We start from the raw sequence: 17,914 nt of genomic DNA on the forward strand, positions 1-17,914 counted from the left end.
CTTTCATAAGAATTAAAAATCACCTTACAGGAAGGCAAATCAAATCTCTAACATCAGTGCATGAGAGTGCCAATTTTGTGGGGAGAAATTTTCTTTTAGTTAGGTAAAGCATTCATTAAAAAAAATTCATTTTTCAGTTTTAGGTATTCTCGAAGGAAAATTAGGGCATATGACATATTTATTTGCAAGATTGAAGATACATGAGTGTTCTAAATCTAGGAAAAAAATCCTTAATTAAGAGAGAGTTTTGTAAAATGGAATAAAAAGATCAGCTTCTATTTTCAACTGAGCCATTACATTTCTGCTCATAAGAACTCAGTGAATGTTTATTAATCTTTAGTTTTTCATTTCTTTCTTTTTTTAAAAAAGATTTATTTATTTATTTTAGAGAGAGAGAATGCACCCCTGTGTCAGTGGAGGGAGGGGCAGAGGGAGAGGGAGAGAGAGAATCCCAAGCAGACTCCATGCTGAGTGTGGAGCCCAACTTGGGGCTCGATTGCAGAACCCTGAGATAATGACCTGTGCTAAAATCAAGAGTCAGCCGCTTAACTGACTATGCAGCCAGGTGCCCCATTTTTCATTTCTTTAAAAGATATTGTAAAACCAACTCTACTTTTCTCCCAGCTTTATTGGGGTAATAATGGAATTCTCTTTTTTTTCCCTAAAGATTTATTTATTTTAGAGCAATAGAGATGGAGGAGAGAGAGGGGTTGAGGGAGAGAGAGAGAGAGAATCCTCAAACAGATTCCCCACTGATGTGGAGCCCGATGTGGGGCTTGATCTCACAACTCTAAGATCCTGACCTAAGTTGAAATCAAGAGTTGGATACTTTAAATGACTGAGCCACCCATGTGCCCTTGGGTGAATCATGGAATCCCCATGGATTCCATGGATCATGGAGATAATCTTCTTCTACCTTTTCTCTTTACCAGTGAGGAAATAAAGCATTAGAGAAATGAAGTGAATAAATGGCTCCACAGTTTGAGTAATTGAATATAGTCTAGTAATTCACCAATGGTTCATTAGTGGTCAAGCTATTAAAATAAGTAATATAATTTAATAGCAGGTGACAGGAATACAAACATATTTTCATCTCAATAGATCTTTAAATGGTAGCGATTAAATCTGAGCTCTAGTTCTGAATTAAAATAAGTAGAATGAACGAGGAATTAATTTCATCTATAGAATTAAAAAATATAAAAGCCAGAACTGAGATCATACTTACCAAAAAAACATAAGATACAGTCCTAGGAAAATTATGAAAAAACCAAAGTGATATTTTTAATTCTACTATTATTTATATATGATAAGAAATGAAACATTTATAATTATTAGAAATATAATGATTAGAAAAATGCAACAACAACATTATTTCCAGAAAGGTATATGTAATTGTCCAGCCAGAAAATCCAAGAGAACTATGGGGAAAAAAAATAGTATTATACCAAATTAAAGAGTCAGATTAGGTAAATGAACATAAAACAAATATTAAAAATGGCTTTTAGGTAACAGCTATTATCAATTTGGAAATTGAGTAAAATAAAAAGGTACCACTCACAACTGCAACACAAACATAGAATATCTAGGGATAGACTTAATAAGAAACTATTGAAAGCCATATAGAAAAACACAGACCTTCGCTGAGAGAAATAAGTAGAGATTTGAATAAAAGCAGTCTTTATTCCATAACTCCATAAAGATGGAGTTCTTCCTCAATCATTTTATAGGTTGTTGTAATTCCTGTCAAAATCCAAGATAGATTATTTTGTTTTTGAACTTAGCAAAACAATTCTAAAGTTCATCTGAGAGAACATCCAAGTACATGTTCCAAAGAGGAGTAAAAGGGGCACTGTGGCTTACTAAACATTAACATGATTAAGCTTCAGTGACTTAAAACAGAATAGAACTTAATTGCAAAGATGGCTAAGGAATTGAACCTAATGACAGAATTGATAGAAAGCCCTGGAAGGGACTTTGATTATATATTTATATATATATATATATAACATATAAATGTATATGTTACAAAGTTATGAGGAAAATAAAGCTTATGTGAATGAAATTCTAGATAAGTTAGAGGTAACTGTAAAAAAAAAAATTATGCCACTAAAAATTTAGAAGAAATTCGCCCAGTAATAAATTATCATAATTATATGAAACTAGTACATACTTAAAATTTAAATAGTTTACATGCAACAATTAAGAAAAATACCCTGTAGAAATGGATAATTATCATGAAGAAATAAATCACAGAAGAATTAAAAGCAAGTAACACACAAAGGAAATAATACCCAATTCCACTTAATACAAAATAACGAAAATGTATAAAGTGGAGTCTGGGTTTGAGAAACAGGCTCTCCTACTCTACAGTGGGGTTTGTAATTGATAAATGTTTTCAGAGAGCAATGCGCAATGTGTATAAAAAACAAAATGTGTGTCCTTTGACATGGTAATTCCACTTCTAGGAATTTAGGTTCAAAAAGAAACAGGTATGTGCAAAAAGGCATATGTTACAAGCATGTTAATGATCTCATTTATGATTATCAAAAGCTCTGGATGAAGTAAATGCCAATCAATTGAATACTGTTTAAATCAGGGGTTCTAAAAGTTTCTAGGGGTTGTAACAGAATCCTCTAAGAAGCTTTTACCAAATTCTGCCATCCACTTCCAAGATACTAGTATGAATATTCATCCAGACATATGAAATGAAGTAACTGTTAGTCTGTTTACTTTTCTCAAAAATTTCATGGGTTGTGCTTATCATACCCCTTCCTTTTCAGACCCTTGGTTCTCCCCCAGGGCAATAACACCAAGGTGTTATATTTAACATATATGCTGTTCAGGAAAACAATAGAAAACTTTAATGAGCATTTCTTTAATTTCTCTCAATTTGACTTTCCTTTGGACTCCTCTCACAATATATATTGGGATAGGAGCATTATTTGTTTTAGATATCACTTGGAAATTGAGAATATTGATCAAAAGGATAATAAAAGTTCATATTAGCAGCCTATTACCTACTCCTCAATCTTACATCATCATAACTTTAAAATAAACATTTTATTTTAATTCCTTCCATGTATCTTTATTTGAAATACAAAAACCTTCAAAATGATAAAGTATTACTTATAATTTTGTCAGTTTTCTCTGCATGGTATGCTAATACTTTGATACTAATAGATAAATCTGAGATAACTCCTATTTTAACTGTCTTCAATTTTGACATGTGTCCGAAATGATGGGGTGTAAAGTAGCATTGAAATGAAGTTATTTGTTTTTTCAGAGTTTCCAACTATGACATCTTCTGGTATACTCATAATCTCTTCTTTGTCTTCTACATGCTGCTGATGTTACATGTTTCAGGGTAAGTTTAAAAAATATTTTAAAATATTTTTAAAAACATGTATGCCTAAACATGGGGTAATGAAAGACAAATCTATAGGAATTATCATAGGAAGTGGTAAAATTATTTGGTTACTTGGAATTGAAAGTAGTCTCAGAAATGAAGAGATAGTTCTATTTTTAGCATAGCATATTTTAATGAAAGTTGTATAAAAGTGTATTAAAACTGAAAGAGTTGGGGTGCCTGGGTGGCTCAGTCAGTTAGGCATCTGCCTTTGGCTTGGGTCATTTTTCCAGGGTCGGATTGGGCCCCTGCATCCAGTTCCCTGTTCATCGGGGAGCCTGCTTTTGCCTCTCCCATTGCCCCTGCTTGTGCTCTCTCTCCCTGTCAAATAAATAAATAAAATCTTAAAAAAAAAATAAAACTGAAATAGTTACTTCTCCCACAGTATTGCAGGTTTTCAAAAAAGATGTATTTATTTATTAGAGAGAGAGTGTGAGAAGGTGGAGGGGTGGAGAGAGAAACAGACTCCCCGCTGAGCATGGAGCCCACTGCGGGGCTTGATCCCAGGACCCTGAGATCATAACCTGACCTGAAATCAAGAGTCAGATGCTTAATTGACTCAGCCACCCAGGTGCCCCCACAGTATTGTAATCTTTAAAATCCTCTATAGTTATATCTTTTTTTTTTTTTTAAGAGAGAGAAGTAGAGGGAGATAGGGGGAGTGGCAGAGGGAGAGAGAGAGAGAGAATCTTAAGCAGGCTCCATGCCCAGTGTAGAGTCTGACGCTGAGCATGATCTCACAATCCTGAGATCATGACCTGAGCCAAAATCAAGAGTTGGATGGTAAACTGACAGCCAGCCAGAAGCCCCTCTATAGTTATATCCTGATAATGTCTAAGAGAAAGTTAATAAGAAGTGCAGACTTCAAGAAGGTATTTTAGTGTTTGTATTTTTAGGAATTCCTTATGTGTTGCTGCTGCAGAATTTGTAACAACAGAGTTATCGGTTTTTAGTTTAAAAAGGCCTAGAAGCCCATAGCAACATTTTTCTAGATATGTCTCCTGAGGGAAGGGAAGTAAAAGCAAAATAAACTATTGGGACTCCATCAAAACAGAAAGCTTCTGCACAGTGAAAGAAACAATTAACAAGAGTAAAAGGCAACCTACTGAATGGGAGAAGATACTTGCAAATGATATACCTGATAAAGGTTTAGTATCCAAAATATATAAAGAACTGATATAACTCAAAACCAAAACCAAATAATCCAATTAAAAAATGTGTAGAAAACATGAACAGATTGCCTGAGTGGCACAGTCAGTTAAGCATCCAACTATTAGTTTTGGCTCAGGTCATGATGTCAGGGTTGTGAGATCAAGACCCGCATCAGACTCCACGTTCAGCAGGGAGTCTGCTTGAGATTCTATCTCTCCCTCTCCCTCCTCCCCTCCCCCCCATTCATGTGCACACTCTCTCTAAAAACTAAATAAATCTTTAAAAAATCAGCAGAAGACATCAACAGACATTTCTCTAAAGAGGATACCCAGATGGCCAACAGACACATGAAAAGATGTACAACATCACACATCGTCAGGGAAATACGAATCAAAACCACAGTGAGATATCACCTCACACCTGTCAGAATGGCTAAAACAAAAACACAAGCAACTAGTGGTGGCAGGAATGTGGAGATATAGAAACCCCCCTCGCACTGTTGGGGGGAATGCAAATTGGTGCCGCCACTGTGGGAAACAGTATGGAGTTTCCTCCAGAAGTTAAAAATAAAACCACCCTGTGATCCTGCAGTCACATTATTGGGTATTTACACAAAGAATACAAAAACACTAATTCAAAGATACATGCACCCCTATGTTAATAAGCAGCATTATTTACAATAGCCCAACTATGGAAGCAGCCCAAGTGTCTATCAATTGATGAATGGATAAAGAACATGTAGTAGGTATATACAATGAAATATTATTCAGCTATAAAAAAAGAATTAAATCTTGCCATTTACAACAGTATGGATGGACTTAGAGAGTATAATGCTAAGTGAAATAAGTCTGTAAGAGAACGACAAATACCATATGATCTCGCTCATATGTGGAATTTAAGAAACCAAACGAGCAAAGAAAAAAAGGCACAAATCAAGAAACAGACTCTTTAAAATAAAAAAGATTTTATTTATTTATTTGACAGAGGGAGAGAGAGAGCGAGAGCACAAGCCAGGGAGCAGCAGGCAGAGGGAGAGGGAGAAGCAGGCTCCCTGCTAAGCAGGGAGCCCGACTTGGGGCTTGATCCCAGGACCCTGGAATCATGACCTGAGCTGAAGGCAGCTGCTTAACTGACTGAGTCACACAGGCACCCCAAGAAACAGACTGTTAAGAGAACAACTCTTAACAGATTCTTAGAGAACAAACTGATGGTTACCAGAGGGAAAGTGGGTAGGGGGATGGGTAAAATAAGTGATGGAGATTAAAAAGTACATTTATCATGATGAGCACTGTTTTTTTATTTCAAGTTTGTATTTAAATTCTAGTTAACATATATGGTAAAATTGGCTTCAGGTTTAGAATTTAGTGATTCATCACTTACATACAACACCCAGTGCTCATCACAAGTGCCCTCAATACCCATCACCCATCTAGCCCATTCCCTGGCCACTCCTTCCATCAACCGTTAGTTTGTTCTCTATAGTTAAGAGTCTCTTTTGGTTTGCTTCCTTTCTCCCTCTCTTTTTTACCTTCCCATGTTCATGTTTTGTTTCTTAAATTTCACATATGAGTGAAATCATATGATAATTGTCTTTCTCTGGCTGACTTATTTCGCTTAGCATAATGCATTCTAGTTCCATCCACATTGTTGCAAATGGCAAGATTTCTTTTTTTGATGGCTGAGTAGTATTCCATTGTATATAAAAATAACACATCCTCTTTAGCCATTCATCAGTCTATAGATACTTGGGCTCTTTCCATAGTTTCGCTATTGTTGGTAATGATGCTATAAATATTGGGATTCACGGAATCTGACTAATGAAGAATTGTTGAATCACTATATTGTACACCTGAAACTGTTATGTTTCTTTCCTTTTTTTTTTTTTTTTTAACCACGGCTTTTAAAATTTACTTGGAAAAGCTCATCAGGGAAGACAAATTTGATTCTACTGTAACAACAGCTATAATCACAAAGTTCATGAAGATTTGGTCTGGCAGCTGAGAAACAGCATTATGTTTTTTGGTCCTTACTAAGATGCAGAGTTGAATGAAATTATATCACAGGTAGTCAATTTCTGGGGTGCCTGGGTGACTCAGTTGGTTAAATGTACAACTCCTAGTTTCAGTGCAGGTCATAATCTTATAGTTGTGAGATTGAGCCCTGTTTCAGGCTCCGAGCTCAGTGCGGAGTCGGCTTGTCCCTCTCCTTCTGCTCTTTTTTTTTTTTTTAATAATAATTTTGTATTATGTTATATTATCACCATAGGGTACATCCCTAGTTTTTGATATAATGTTCCATGATTCATTACTTGCGTATAACACCCAGTGCACCATGCAATATGTGCCTTCCTTAATACCCATCACTGGCCTATCCCAATCCTCCACCCCCTTCCCCTCTGAAGTCCTCTGTTTGTTTCCCAGAGTCCATAGTCTCTCATGGTTCGTTCCCCCTTCTGTTTACCCCACCTTCATTCTTCCCTTCCTTCTCCTACCGATCTTTCCGCTATTTCTTATGTTCCATAAGTGAGTGAAACCATAGGATAATTGTCTTTCCCTGCTTGACCTATTTCACTTAGCATAATCTCCTCCAGTCCCATCCATGTTGCTGCAAATGTTGTGAAATCATTCTTTTTGATGGCTGAGTAATATTCCATTCTATATATGGATCACATCTTCTTAATCCAGTCATCTGTTGAAGGGAATCTTGGCTCCTTCCACAATTAAGCTATTGTGGACAATGCTGCTATGAACATTGGAGTGCATATGGCCCTCTCTTCACTATATCCATATCTTTGGGGTAAATACCCAGTAGTGCAATTGCTGGATCATAGGGTAGCTCAATTTTTAACTTTTTAAGGGACCTCCACACTGTTTTCCAAAGTGGCTGTACCAACTTGCATTTCCACCAATAGTGTAAGAGGGATCCCCTTTCTCCACATACTCTCCAGCATTTGTTGTTTCGTGCCTTGTCCATTTTTGCCATTCTAACTGGCATAAGGTGGTATCTCAATGTGGTTTTGATTTGAATCTCCTTGATGGCTAATGATTTTGAACATTTTTTCATATGTCTGTTAGCCATTTGTTTTTTTCTTCTTTTTTTTTAATGTTTTTTTTTTATTATATTATGTTAGTCACCATACAGTACATCCCCGGTTTCCTATGTAAAGTTCGATGATTCATTAGTTGCGTATAACACCCAGTGAACCATGCAATACGTGCCCTCCTTACTACCCATCACCGGTCTATCCCATTTCCCCACCCCCCTCCCCTCTGAGGCCCTCAGTTTGTTTCTCATAGTCCATAGTCTCTCATGCTTCATTCCCCGTTCTGATTACCCCCCCTTCTTTATCCCTGTCTTCCCATACTGATCTTCCTAGTTCTTATGTTCCATAGATGAGAGAAATCATATGATAATTGTCTTTCTCTGCTTGACTTATTTCACTTAGCATTATCTCCTCCAGTGCCGTCCATGTTGCAGCAAATGTTGAGAATTCGTTCTTTCTGATAGCTGAGTAATATTGCATTGTATATGGACCACAACTTCTTAATCCAGTCATCTGTTGAAGGGCATCTCGGCTCCTTCCACGCTTCGGCTATTGTGGACAATGCTGCTATGATCATTGGGGTGCATATGGCCCTTTGTATGTCTTCATTGGAAAAGCGTCTGTTCATATCTTCTGCCCATTTTTTGATTTGATTATTTGTTTCTTGTGTATTGAGTTTGAGAAGTTCTTTGTAGATCTTGGATACTAATCTTTTATCTGTAGTGTCATTTGCAAATATCTTCTCCCATTCCGTGGGCTGCCTCTTAGTTTTTTTGACTGTTTCCTTGGCTGTGCAGAAAATTTTATCTTGATGAAGTCCCACAAGTGCATTTTTTCTTTTGTTTCTCTTGCCTTTGGAGATGTGTCATGAAAAAAATTGCTGTGGCCGATGTCAAAGAGGTTGCGGCCTAATTCTCCTCTATGATTTTGATGGAATCCTGTCTCACATCGAGGTCTTTTATCCATTTGGAGTTTATCTGTGTGTATGGTGTGAGAGAGTGGTCAAGTTTCATTCTTTTGCATGTAGCTGTCCAATTTTCACAGCACCATTTATGGAAGAGACTGTCTTTTTTCCACTGGATGTTTTTTCCTGCTTTGTCAAAGATTAGTTGCCCAAAGAGCTGAGGGTCCATTTCTGGGTTCTCTACTCTGTTCAATTGGTTTATGTGTCTGTTTTTGTGCCAGTACCATGCTGTCTTTGTGATCACAGCTTTGTAGTATAGCTTGAAATCTGGCAACATGATGCCCCCAGCTTTGCTTTTCCTTTTCAACAATTCCTTGACGGTTCGGGGAACTTTTCTGGTTCCACACAAAGTTAAGGGCTATTTGTTCCAGTTCTTTGAAAAATGTCATTGGTATTTTGATCAGGATAGCATTGAAAGTGTAGATTGCTCTGGGTAGCATAGACATTTTAACTATGTTTATTCTTCTGATGCATGAGCATGGAATATTTTTCCATCTTTTTGTGTCTTCTTCAATGTCTTTCAAGAGTGATTTGTAGTTTCTAGAATATAGATACTTTACGTCTCTGATTAAGTGAATTCCAAGGTAATGTATGATTTTTGGTGCTATTGTAAGTGGGATGGATTCCCTACTTTCTCTTTCTTCAGTCTCATTGTTCGTGTATAGAAATGCAACTGATTTCTGAGCGTTGATTTTGTATCCTGCCACATTACTGAATTCCTCTATAACTTCTAGTAGTTTGGGAGTGGATTCTTTTGGGTTTTCCATATAGAGTATCAAGTCATCTGCGAAGAGAGACAGTTTGACTTCTTCTTTGCTGATTTTGATACCTTTTATCCCTTTTTGTTGTCTGATTGCTGTTGTAAGGACTTCTAGTGCTATGTTGAATAATAATGTTGAGAGTGGACATCCTTGTCGTGTTCCTGATCTTAAGGAAAGGCTTCCAGCTTTTCCCCATTGAGAATGATATTCGCTGTAGGCTTTTCATAGTTGGTTTTTATGAAATTGAGGATTGTACCCTCTATCCCTACACTCTAAAGGGTTTTAATCAGGAAAAGATGCTGTATTTTGTCAAATGCTTTTTCTGCATCAATTGAGAGGATCGTATGGTTCTTGACTCTTTTTTTGTTGATATGATCTATCACACTGATCGATTTGTGAATGTTGAACCACCGTGTCATCCCAGGGATGAATCCCACTTGGTCATGATGGATAATCCTTTTAATGTACTGTTGGATCCTATTAGCTAGGATCTTGTTGAGAATTTTGGCGTCCACATTCATCAGGGGTATCAGTCTGTAATTCTCCTTTTTGATGAGGTCTTTGCCTGGTTTGGGGATCACGGTAATACTGGCCTCATAGAATGAGTTTGGTAGTTTTCCTTCTGTTTCTATTTTTTGAAACAGCTTCAGGAGAATAGGTAATATTTCTTTTTTGAACGTTTGGTAGAATTCCCACAGGAATCCGTCAGGCCCTGGACTCTTGTTTTTGGGGATGTTTTTGATCACTGCTTCAATATCTTCATAATTAATTGGTCTGTTTAAATCATCAATTTCTTCCAGTTTCAGTTTTGGTAGTTTATAGGTTTCCAGGAAGGCATCCATTTCTTCCAGTTGTTTAATTTATTGACATAAAGTTGTTGGTGAAAATTTCCAATGATACTTCCTCTTTCATTGGTATTGGTTGTGATCTCTCCCCTTTCATTCATAATTTTATTAATTTGGGTCCTTTTTCTCGTCTTTTTTTTTTTTTTACATAAAGAAGTTTGGATTTATTTTAAATAAGTCATTTGTTTTTGGTGTGAAATACTTTTGAAGTTGAAAATATTTTTCAAGATTTCAAAATTAGTTTGCATGAAGATTTTTACATCTGAATTAATTGTCACTTGTTTCTGGCAATACTGGTGGGCAAAAAACACTAAATTTTTAATTAGAGGAAAAATATCTCTCAGCTGTTTGAGTTTATTCAAGTTGGGTTGTTGTTTTACCCCTTTAAGCTTTTTTTTTAATGTTTTTTTATTATATTATGTTAGTTATCATACAGTACATCCCTGGTTTCTGATGCAAACCTCGATGATTCATTAGTTGCCTATAACACCCAGTGCACCATGCAATACGTGCCCTCCTTACTACCCATCACCAGTCTCCCATTCCCCCAACCCCCTCCCCTCTGAAGTCCTCAGTTTGTTTCCCAGAGTCCATAGTCTCTCATGCTTCATTCCCCCTTCTGATTACCCCCCCCTCTTTATCCTTTCTTCCCCTACCGATCTTCCTAGTTCTTATGCTCCATAGATGAGAGAAATCATATAATAATTGTCTTTCTCTGCTTGACATACTTCTCTTAGCATTATCTCCTCCAGTGCCGTCCATGTTGCAGCAAATGTTGAGAACTCGTTCTTTCTGATAGCTGAGTAATATTCCATTGTATATATGGACCACAACTTCTTAATCCAGTCATCTGTTGAATGGCATCTCGGTTCCTTCCACGATTTAGCTATTGTGGACAATGCTGTTATGAACATTGGGGTGCATATAGCCCTTCTCTTCACTACGTCTGTATCTTTGGGGTAAACACCCAGTAGTGCAATGGCTTGGTCATAGGTAGCTCAATTTTTAACTTTTTAAGGGACCTCCACACTGTTTTCCAGAGTGGCTGTAACAACTTGCATTCCCACCAACAATGTCGGAGGGATCCCCTTTCTCCACATCCTCTCCAGCAATTGCTGTTTCCTGCCTTGTTGATTTTTGCCATTCTAACTGGCGTAAGGTGGTATCTCAGTGTGGTTTTGATTTGAATTTCCCTGATGGCTAATGATTTTGAACATTTTTTCATGTGTCTGTTGGCCATTTGTATGTCCTCATTGGAAAAGTGTCTGTTCATATCTTCTGCCCATTTTATGATTTGTTTATTTGTTTCATGTGTATTGAGTTTGAGAAATTCTTTGTAGATCTTGGATACCAGTCTTTTATCTGTAGCATCATTTGCAAATATATTCTCCCATTCCGTGGGCTGCCTCTTAGTTTTTTTGATTGTTTCCTTGGCTGTGCAGAAGATTTTTATCTTGATGTAGTCCCACATGTTCATTTTATCTTTTGTTTCTCTTGCCTTTGGTGATGTGTCATTAAAAAGTTTGCTTTGGCTGATGTCGTAGAGGGTGCTGCCTATGTTCTCCTCTAGGATTTTGATGGATTCCTGTCTCACATCGAGGACTTTCATCCATTTGGAGTTTATCTTTGTGTATGGTGTGAGAGAGTGCTCAAGTTTCATTCTTTTGCATGTAGCTGTCCAATGTTCCCAGCACGATTTATTGAAGAGACTTGTCTTTTTTCCACTGGATGTTTTTTCCTGCTTTGTCAAAGATTAGTTGCCCAAAGAGACAAGGGTCCATTTCTGGGTTTTATATTCTGTTCCATTGGTCTATGTGTCTATTTTTGTGCCAGTACCATGCTATCTTTGTGATCACAGCTTTGTAGTACAGCTCGAAATCCGGCATTGTGTTGCCCCCAGCTTTGTTTTTCCTTTTCATCAGTTCCTTGGCGATTCGGGGCCTTCTGGTTCCATAGAAATTTAAGGAATATTTGTTCCCGTTCCTTGAAAAATGTCATCGGTATTTTGATCAGGATAGCATTGAAAGTGTAGATTGCCCTGGGTAGCGTGGACATTTTAACTATGTTAATTCTTCTGATCCATGAGCATGGAATATTTTTCCATCTTTTTGTGTCTTCTTCAATGTCTTTCAAGAGTGATTTATAGTTTCTAGAATGTAGATCCTTTATGTCTCTGGTTAAGTGAATTCCAAGGTAACATATGATTTTTGGTGCTATTATAAATGGGATGGATTCTCCAATTTCTCTTTCTTCAGTCTCATTATTCGTGTATAGAAATGCAACTGATTTCTGATCATTGATTTTGTATCCTGCCACATTACTGAATTGCTTTTTAACTTCTAATAGTTTGGGAGTGGATTCTTTTGGGTTTTCCATATAGAGTATCATGTCATCTGTGAAGAGAGACAGTTTGACTTCTTTGCCGATTTGGATACCTTTTATCCCTTTTTGTTTTCTGATTGCTGTTGCAAGGACTTATAGTACTATGTTGAATAATAGTGGCGAGAGTGGGCATCCTTGTCTTGTTGCTGATCTTAACAATGGCTTCCAGCTTTTCCCTGTTGAGAATAATATTTGCTGTAGGTTTTTCATAAATGGTTTTTATGATCTTGAGAAATGTACCATCTATTCCTACACTCTGAATGGTTTTAGTCAGGAAAGGATGCTGTATTTTCTTTCTCTCTTCTTTTGAATCAGTCTGGCCAGTGGCTTATCAATCTCATTTATTCTTTCAAAGAACCAGCCTCTAGTTCTCTTCATCTGCTCTACTGTGCTCCTGGTTTCTAGTTCATTGATCTCTGCTCTAAGCTAGATCAACTGCCTTCTCGTGCGTGGGTTAGGCCTGTTCTTCTGTTCCAGCTCCAGCTTCTTAAGGTGAGAATATAAAAACTCCATTTTAGATTTTTCTATTCTTTTGAGAGGCTTGGATGGCTATGTATTTTCCCCTTAGGACCAAATTTGCAGTATCCCATAGGTTTTGGACCAATGTGTTTTCATTCTTGTTGGTCTTCAAAAATTGCTTAATCTGATTTTTAATTTCCTGGTTTACCCAGTCATTCTTGAGCAGGATGGTTCTTAGGTTCCAAGTGTTTGAGTTTCTTCCAAATTTTTCCTTGTGATTGAGTTCCAATTTCAACCCATTGTGGTCTGAGAATATGCAGGGAATAATCTCAGTATTTTGGTATCGGTTGAGATATGTTTTGTGACCCAGTATATGGTCTATTCTCGAGAAAGTTCCATGTGCATTCAAAAAGAACGAGTTTCTGTTGTTCTGGAGTGTAGTGTTCTGTATATATCTATGAGGTCCATCTGGTCAGTATGTCATTCAAAGCTCTTGTTTCTTTCTTGATTTTCTGCTTAGGTGATCTGTCTATTGCTGAGAGTGGAGTGTTGAGGTCCCCTACTATTAACGTAAATTATCTATATGTCTCTTTATTCTGGTTAAGAGTTGGCTTGTGTATCTTGCTGCTACCCTGTTGGGGGCATAGATATTTATAATTGTCATATCCACTTGTTGGATACATCCTTTAAGAATAATATCGTCTCCTTCCGTATCTCTAACTACAGTCTTTAGTTTAAAATCTAATCTCTCTGATATGAGAATTGCTACCCCAGCTTTCTTTTGAGGTCCATTGGCATGAAAAATGGTTTTCCATACATTCACTTTCAGTCTGGATGTATCTTTAGGTTCAAGATGAGTCTCTTGTATACAGCAAATGGATGGGTTATGTCTTTTTATCCAATCTGCATCCCTGTGGCATTTAATGGGAGCATTTACGCCATTCACATTGAGAGTGATTATTGAGAGATATCATTTTAATGATGTCATGTTTCCATGTGAAGTCTTTGTTTCTATAGATTGTAAATTTCTGTTCTGTATCACTCTTGGGGCCTTTTTACTTTCACAGAATCCCCCTTAATATCTCCTGTAGGGCTGGTTTGGTGGTTACGAATTTGGTCAGTTTCTGCCAATCCTGGAAGGTCCTTATCTCTCCATCAATTGTAAATGACAGCCTTGCTGGATAAAGGATCCTTGGCTTCATGTTCTTCTTGGATAGAGCTGTGAAAATATGCTGCCAACACTTCCTATCCTGCCAGGTCTCTGTAGACAGGTCTGACATTATTCTGATATTTTTACCTCTGTACATAAGGATTTTCTTCCCTCTGGCCACTTTCAATACTGTATCCTTGGATCTAATATTTGCGAAATGCACTATGATGTGATGTGGTGTAGGTCTGTTGTGATTGACCTTGGGAGGTGTCCTCTCTGCCTCTTGGACACGAATGCTTGTTTCATTTGCCAGATTAGGGAAATTTTCAGCTACAATTTATTGAAATATCTCTTCTAGACCTCTCTTTCTTCACCCCCTCAGGGATGCCGATGATTCTGACATTGGAATGTTTCATTGAGTCGGTAATCCCCCTTAATCTACATTTTTGAGATTGGATTTTTTTGTGCCATGTTTCTGTTTTAACTTTCTCTTTTACCATCCCATCCTCCAATTCACTAATTCGTTCTTCTGCCTCATTTACCCTGGCCGTCAGAGCGTCTAGTTTAGACTGTGTTTGATTCATAGTATTTTTAATTTCTGCCAGATTCACTTTCATTTCTGCCCTTAGAGATTCTATATTTTCATTAATATTTTCATTAATATTTTTTCCAAGTCTACACATCATCTTGACCATTGTTACTCTGAACTCCATTTCTGACAATTTGGTTATGTCCATATCCATCAGTTCTGTGGCAGAGGCCACAGTCTCATTACCTTTTCTTTGCTGGGGGAGATTTCTCCTCCTCGTCATTCTGGTGAGGAGAGGTTGCAGGGATGCCCAGAGCCCAAATTATTGACCAGGACCCAGGCAGTGTGCACTTGCTTTATAGGGACCTTAGGGATGTGGGCTTCTTGATTTTTTAGCCTGCCTTCTGGTGGAGGGGCCTGCCGTGCTGATACTCAGGCAGCCCTCTTTGGGTAGAGTCGCCCTGCCCCTGCGAGGGGTGATGGGGATGGGCACAATGTGAGCTGGTATTTCCTGGCTTTTAAAACTGTTATGTTTCTATACTGGAATGTTAACTAATGTTAAGTATACTGGCATTAAAATACAAAACTTAATTAAAATAAATAAATAGAAATACAAACAAAATAATGAGGCCTAGTTGCAATAATAGTTGTCGAGAAAGCCAAAGGTTTACAATGACCAAAGAGAAAGATCTCTCAAAAACATCAGAAGATCACAACAGAAAAAAAGAAAGTATCCTAAGCCTGTTACAAAGAATATACCCCCAATATTCTGAAAAGTGTTTTAACCCAAGCAGTTTACTCAAATGTATAGTGCTTAAAGTAATCCATTAGCTTAGAGGAAGGAAATAATGTACATTTATATGCATGTATCTCCATGATCACCAGAGTAGAGTGTGGTTTTGTCTTGAGACTCACATAATATGACACAATAGGCCATCGTCTGATATCAGGTTCACTTGATTGCATAGAATAATAGAGGACAGGAAACAGGAAGTCAATTAGGATAATGTCAGGTCCTTCTTCTGTGGAGATCCCTCTGGTTGGTTAGGAATTATTTCCCATCTCCTCTCCCTTGCCTCCCGTATACCAACTCAGTTTCAAAATGAATAAACCATACAGGTAGGCATGGACTACCTTGCCTTGCATAAGGCTCATGGTCCACAGGAACCAGTATCTTGGTAGCAGCCCCGATCTCCTCAAGGGATCTCCTCAGTTGTGAGAACACACCGCACACAGGAAACTGAGGTCTGAGTCCTGAACAATTTTATAGTGCACTCATAGCCCTCCTGGTCTGGATGCATTCCACCTATAATAAACAATGTTGCCTGGAAACACAGCTGGCATTCCCCACTTATCATAGCCCAAAATGTTTCCAGGGAGACAGTGTTTGGAGAAAGGTTCAGATCTGCTGTTAATTCCTTCCTCAGAATGTTTTCTAATGTACTTTGTCACTACAGTAGGTCATATACATAAACTATGTATTTATTTCAGGGTGCGTGTTTAAAATGTTTTTTTTTTTTTCTCCTCTGATTTTGGAGACCACTGGTTTAGACAGCAGTATTATATGGGTCTCTCATATATGTCCTGGCTCAATTTGTTCTGTACTGGGTTCCAGAACATATAGTTATAGAGCATCAGAAACACAGCCACACATTATTATCCTGATTTCCGGTTAGTTATTCCTGCCACACGAAGAAGAGGGCCATGGTCTGATGAAGCTCTGGGTTCTATTCCTTTGTGGGGATAATATGTTTTAAGGAACATTAGGACACCAAGAAAGTTCTCAGTACAGAAAGTTTGGTTTACACTCTGTTATTTAAATGGCTTGTTTGCCTGTCAGGGCTATTATCATAAAATGAACTATGGGTAAACAGATGCTAGTAATGTTAACTGTAATTTAAAATAATTACATAATGTTTACTATATACCAAAGATAAATTCAGAATGATTTAGATGTTTTATGTCTTCAGGGATCACAGTTTTACAAGGATAAAATAATATTGTTAAACCCTGTTTACAGGTCAGAAAACTGAAGTTTAGGAAGATTAAGTAATTTGGTAGTTTACCTAACTGATGGATCCTGGATTCAAATTCAGCCATTGTGACCCAAAAACTCATATTTTTTTACTACTAGGTTTTGGTGTTTTGGAGAGCTCTATACTGAGAACTTGGTGTTAAGATTTTTTTTTTAAAGGTTAATATCTTGATTTATCTGGGATTGTGGTCTCTCTCATCTATCTGTAACAAATGAGAGAAAAATGCAGTCATTTGTTAGTATAATTAGTTATGCATTCTTTGAGCATTATGTTGTACTCAGTTAAAACTGAAAATATCTGTTTCTTTGTAATTCAAAATAGAGTCAATTTTTTAAAAAAGGTTCAGGAGTTCAAACAGATTTCTTAAGTTTAAAGAAGCTTGTATTGAGAGTTCTTTCTTTATTTTTTGGACATAAAAGGAGGCATATTTAAAATTTGAATTTACTTTTGTAAAACAAGGGTTATAAACAGAAAGTGACTTTAATTTATGCAAAGAAATAACAAAAGGCATCTGCAGAGTGAATTATATGTAACAATTTCTTATACTAACTTAATTGTCACAAACTATTAGTAGAAAACAACCATTCTAATACTGAAATCAGTATCATACAACAAATATGTAATTCTATAAGGATTCTATAGTACACATTTTTATGGAATTAAATTTTTATTGATGTATAATTGATAAAATTATATATTATATATTGCAAAGTAATATATTTTAAGTATATACTGTGATGATATACATATATGTTGTGAAATGATTATCCCAACCAAGTGAATTAACACATCTAAGACTTTACACTTACCTTCCCCTCCCCCACCCCAGTGAGAAGGCTTAAGATCTACTCTCTTAGGAAATCTCAAGTATACAGTATGGTATTATTAACTATAGTCATCATGCTGTACATTAGATCCTCAGAACTTTCCCATCTTATAACTAAAGCTTTGTAACCCTGTGAAGTTAAATTTTGAATAAAGCCACATAGATTATGCTTCTGGTGTGGGAAAATTTACTGGTGGTAAATTTTACAGCTTTTTCAAAATGGAACATTTCTCAAAAAAAATTTATTACTAAAGGATCTAAGTAAATCTATTGAAATTATTAGGGGCGCCTCGGTGGCACAGCGGTTAAGCGTCTGCCTTCGGCTCAGGGCGTGATCCCGGCGTTATGGGATCGAGCCCCA

General features: G+C 37.0%; 1 protein-coding gene across 4 annotated transcripts in view; it reads left to right on the forward strand.

Moving 5' to 3' along the window:
• NOX4 (NADPH oxidase 4) overlaps positions 1-17,914 on the forward strand; it is a 183,579-nt gene that overhangs the window by 39,716 nt on the left and 125,949 nt on the right. For all 4 annotated transcript variants that reach the window (XM_057316663.1, XM_057316662.1, XM_057316665.1 and 1 more), the window contains one exon: positions 3,284-3,364. In XM_057316663.1, coding sequence (XP_057172646.1) covers positions 3,284-3,364 — 81 coding nt within the window. The remainder of the gene's footprint in view (positions 1-3,283; positions 3,365-17,914) is intronic.

Source organism: Ursus arctos, unplaced genomic scaffold (genome assembly GCF_023065955.2).
Source record: "Ursus arctos isolate Adak ecotype North America unplaced genomic scaffold, UrsArc2.0 scaffold_22, whole genome shotgun sequence".
NCBI lineage: Eukaryota > Metazoa > Chordata > Mammalia > Carnivora > Ursidae > Ursus > Ursus arctos.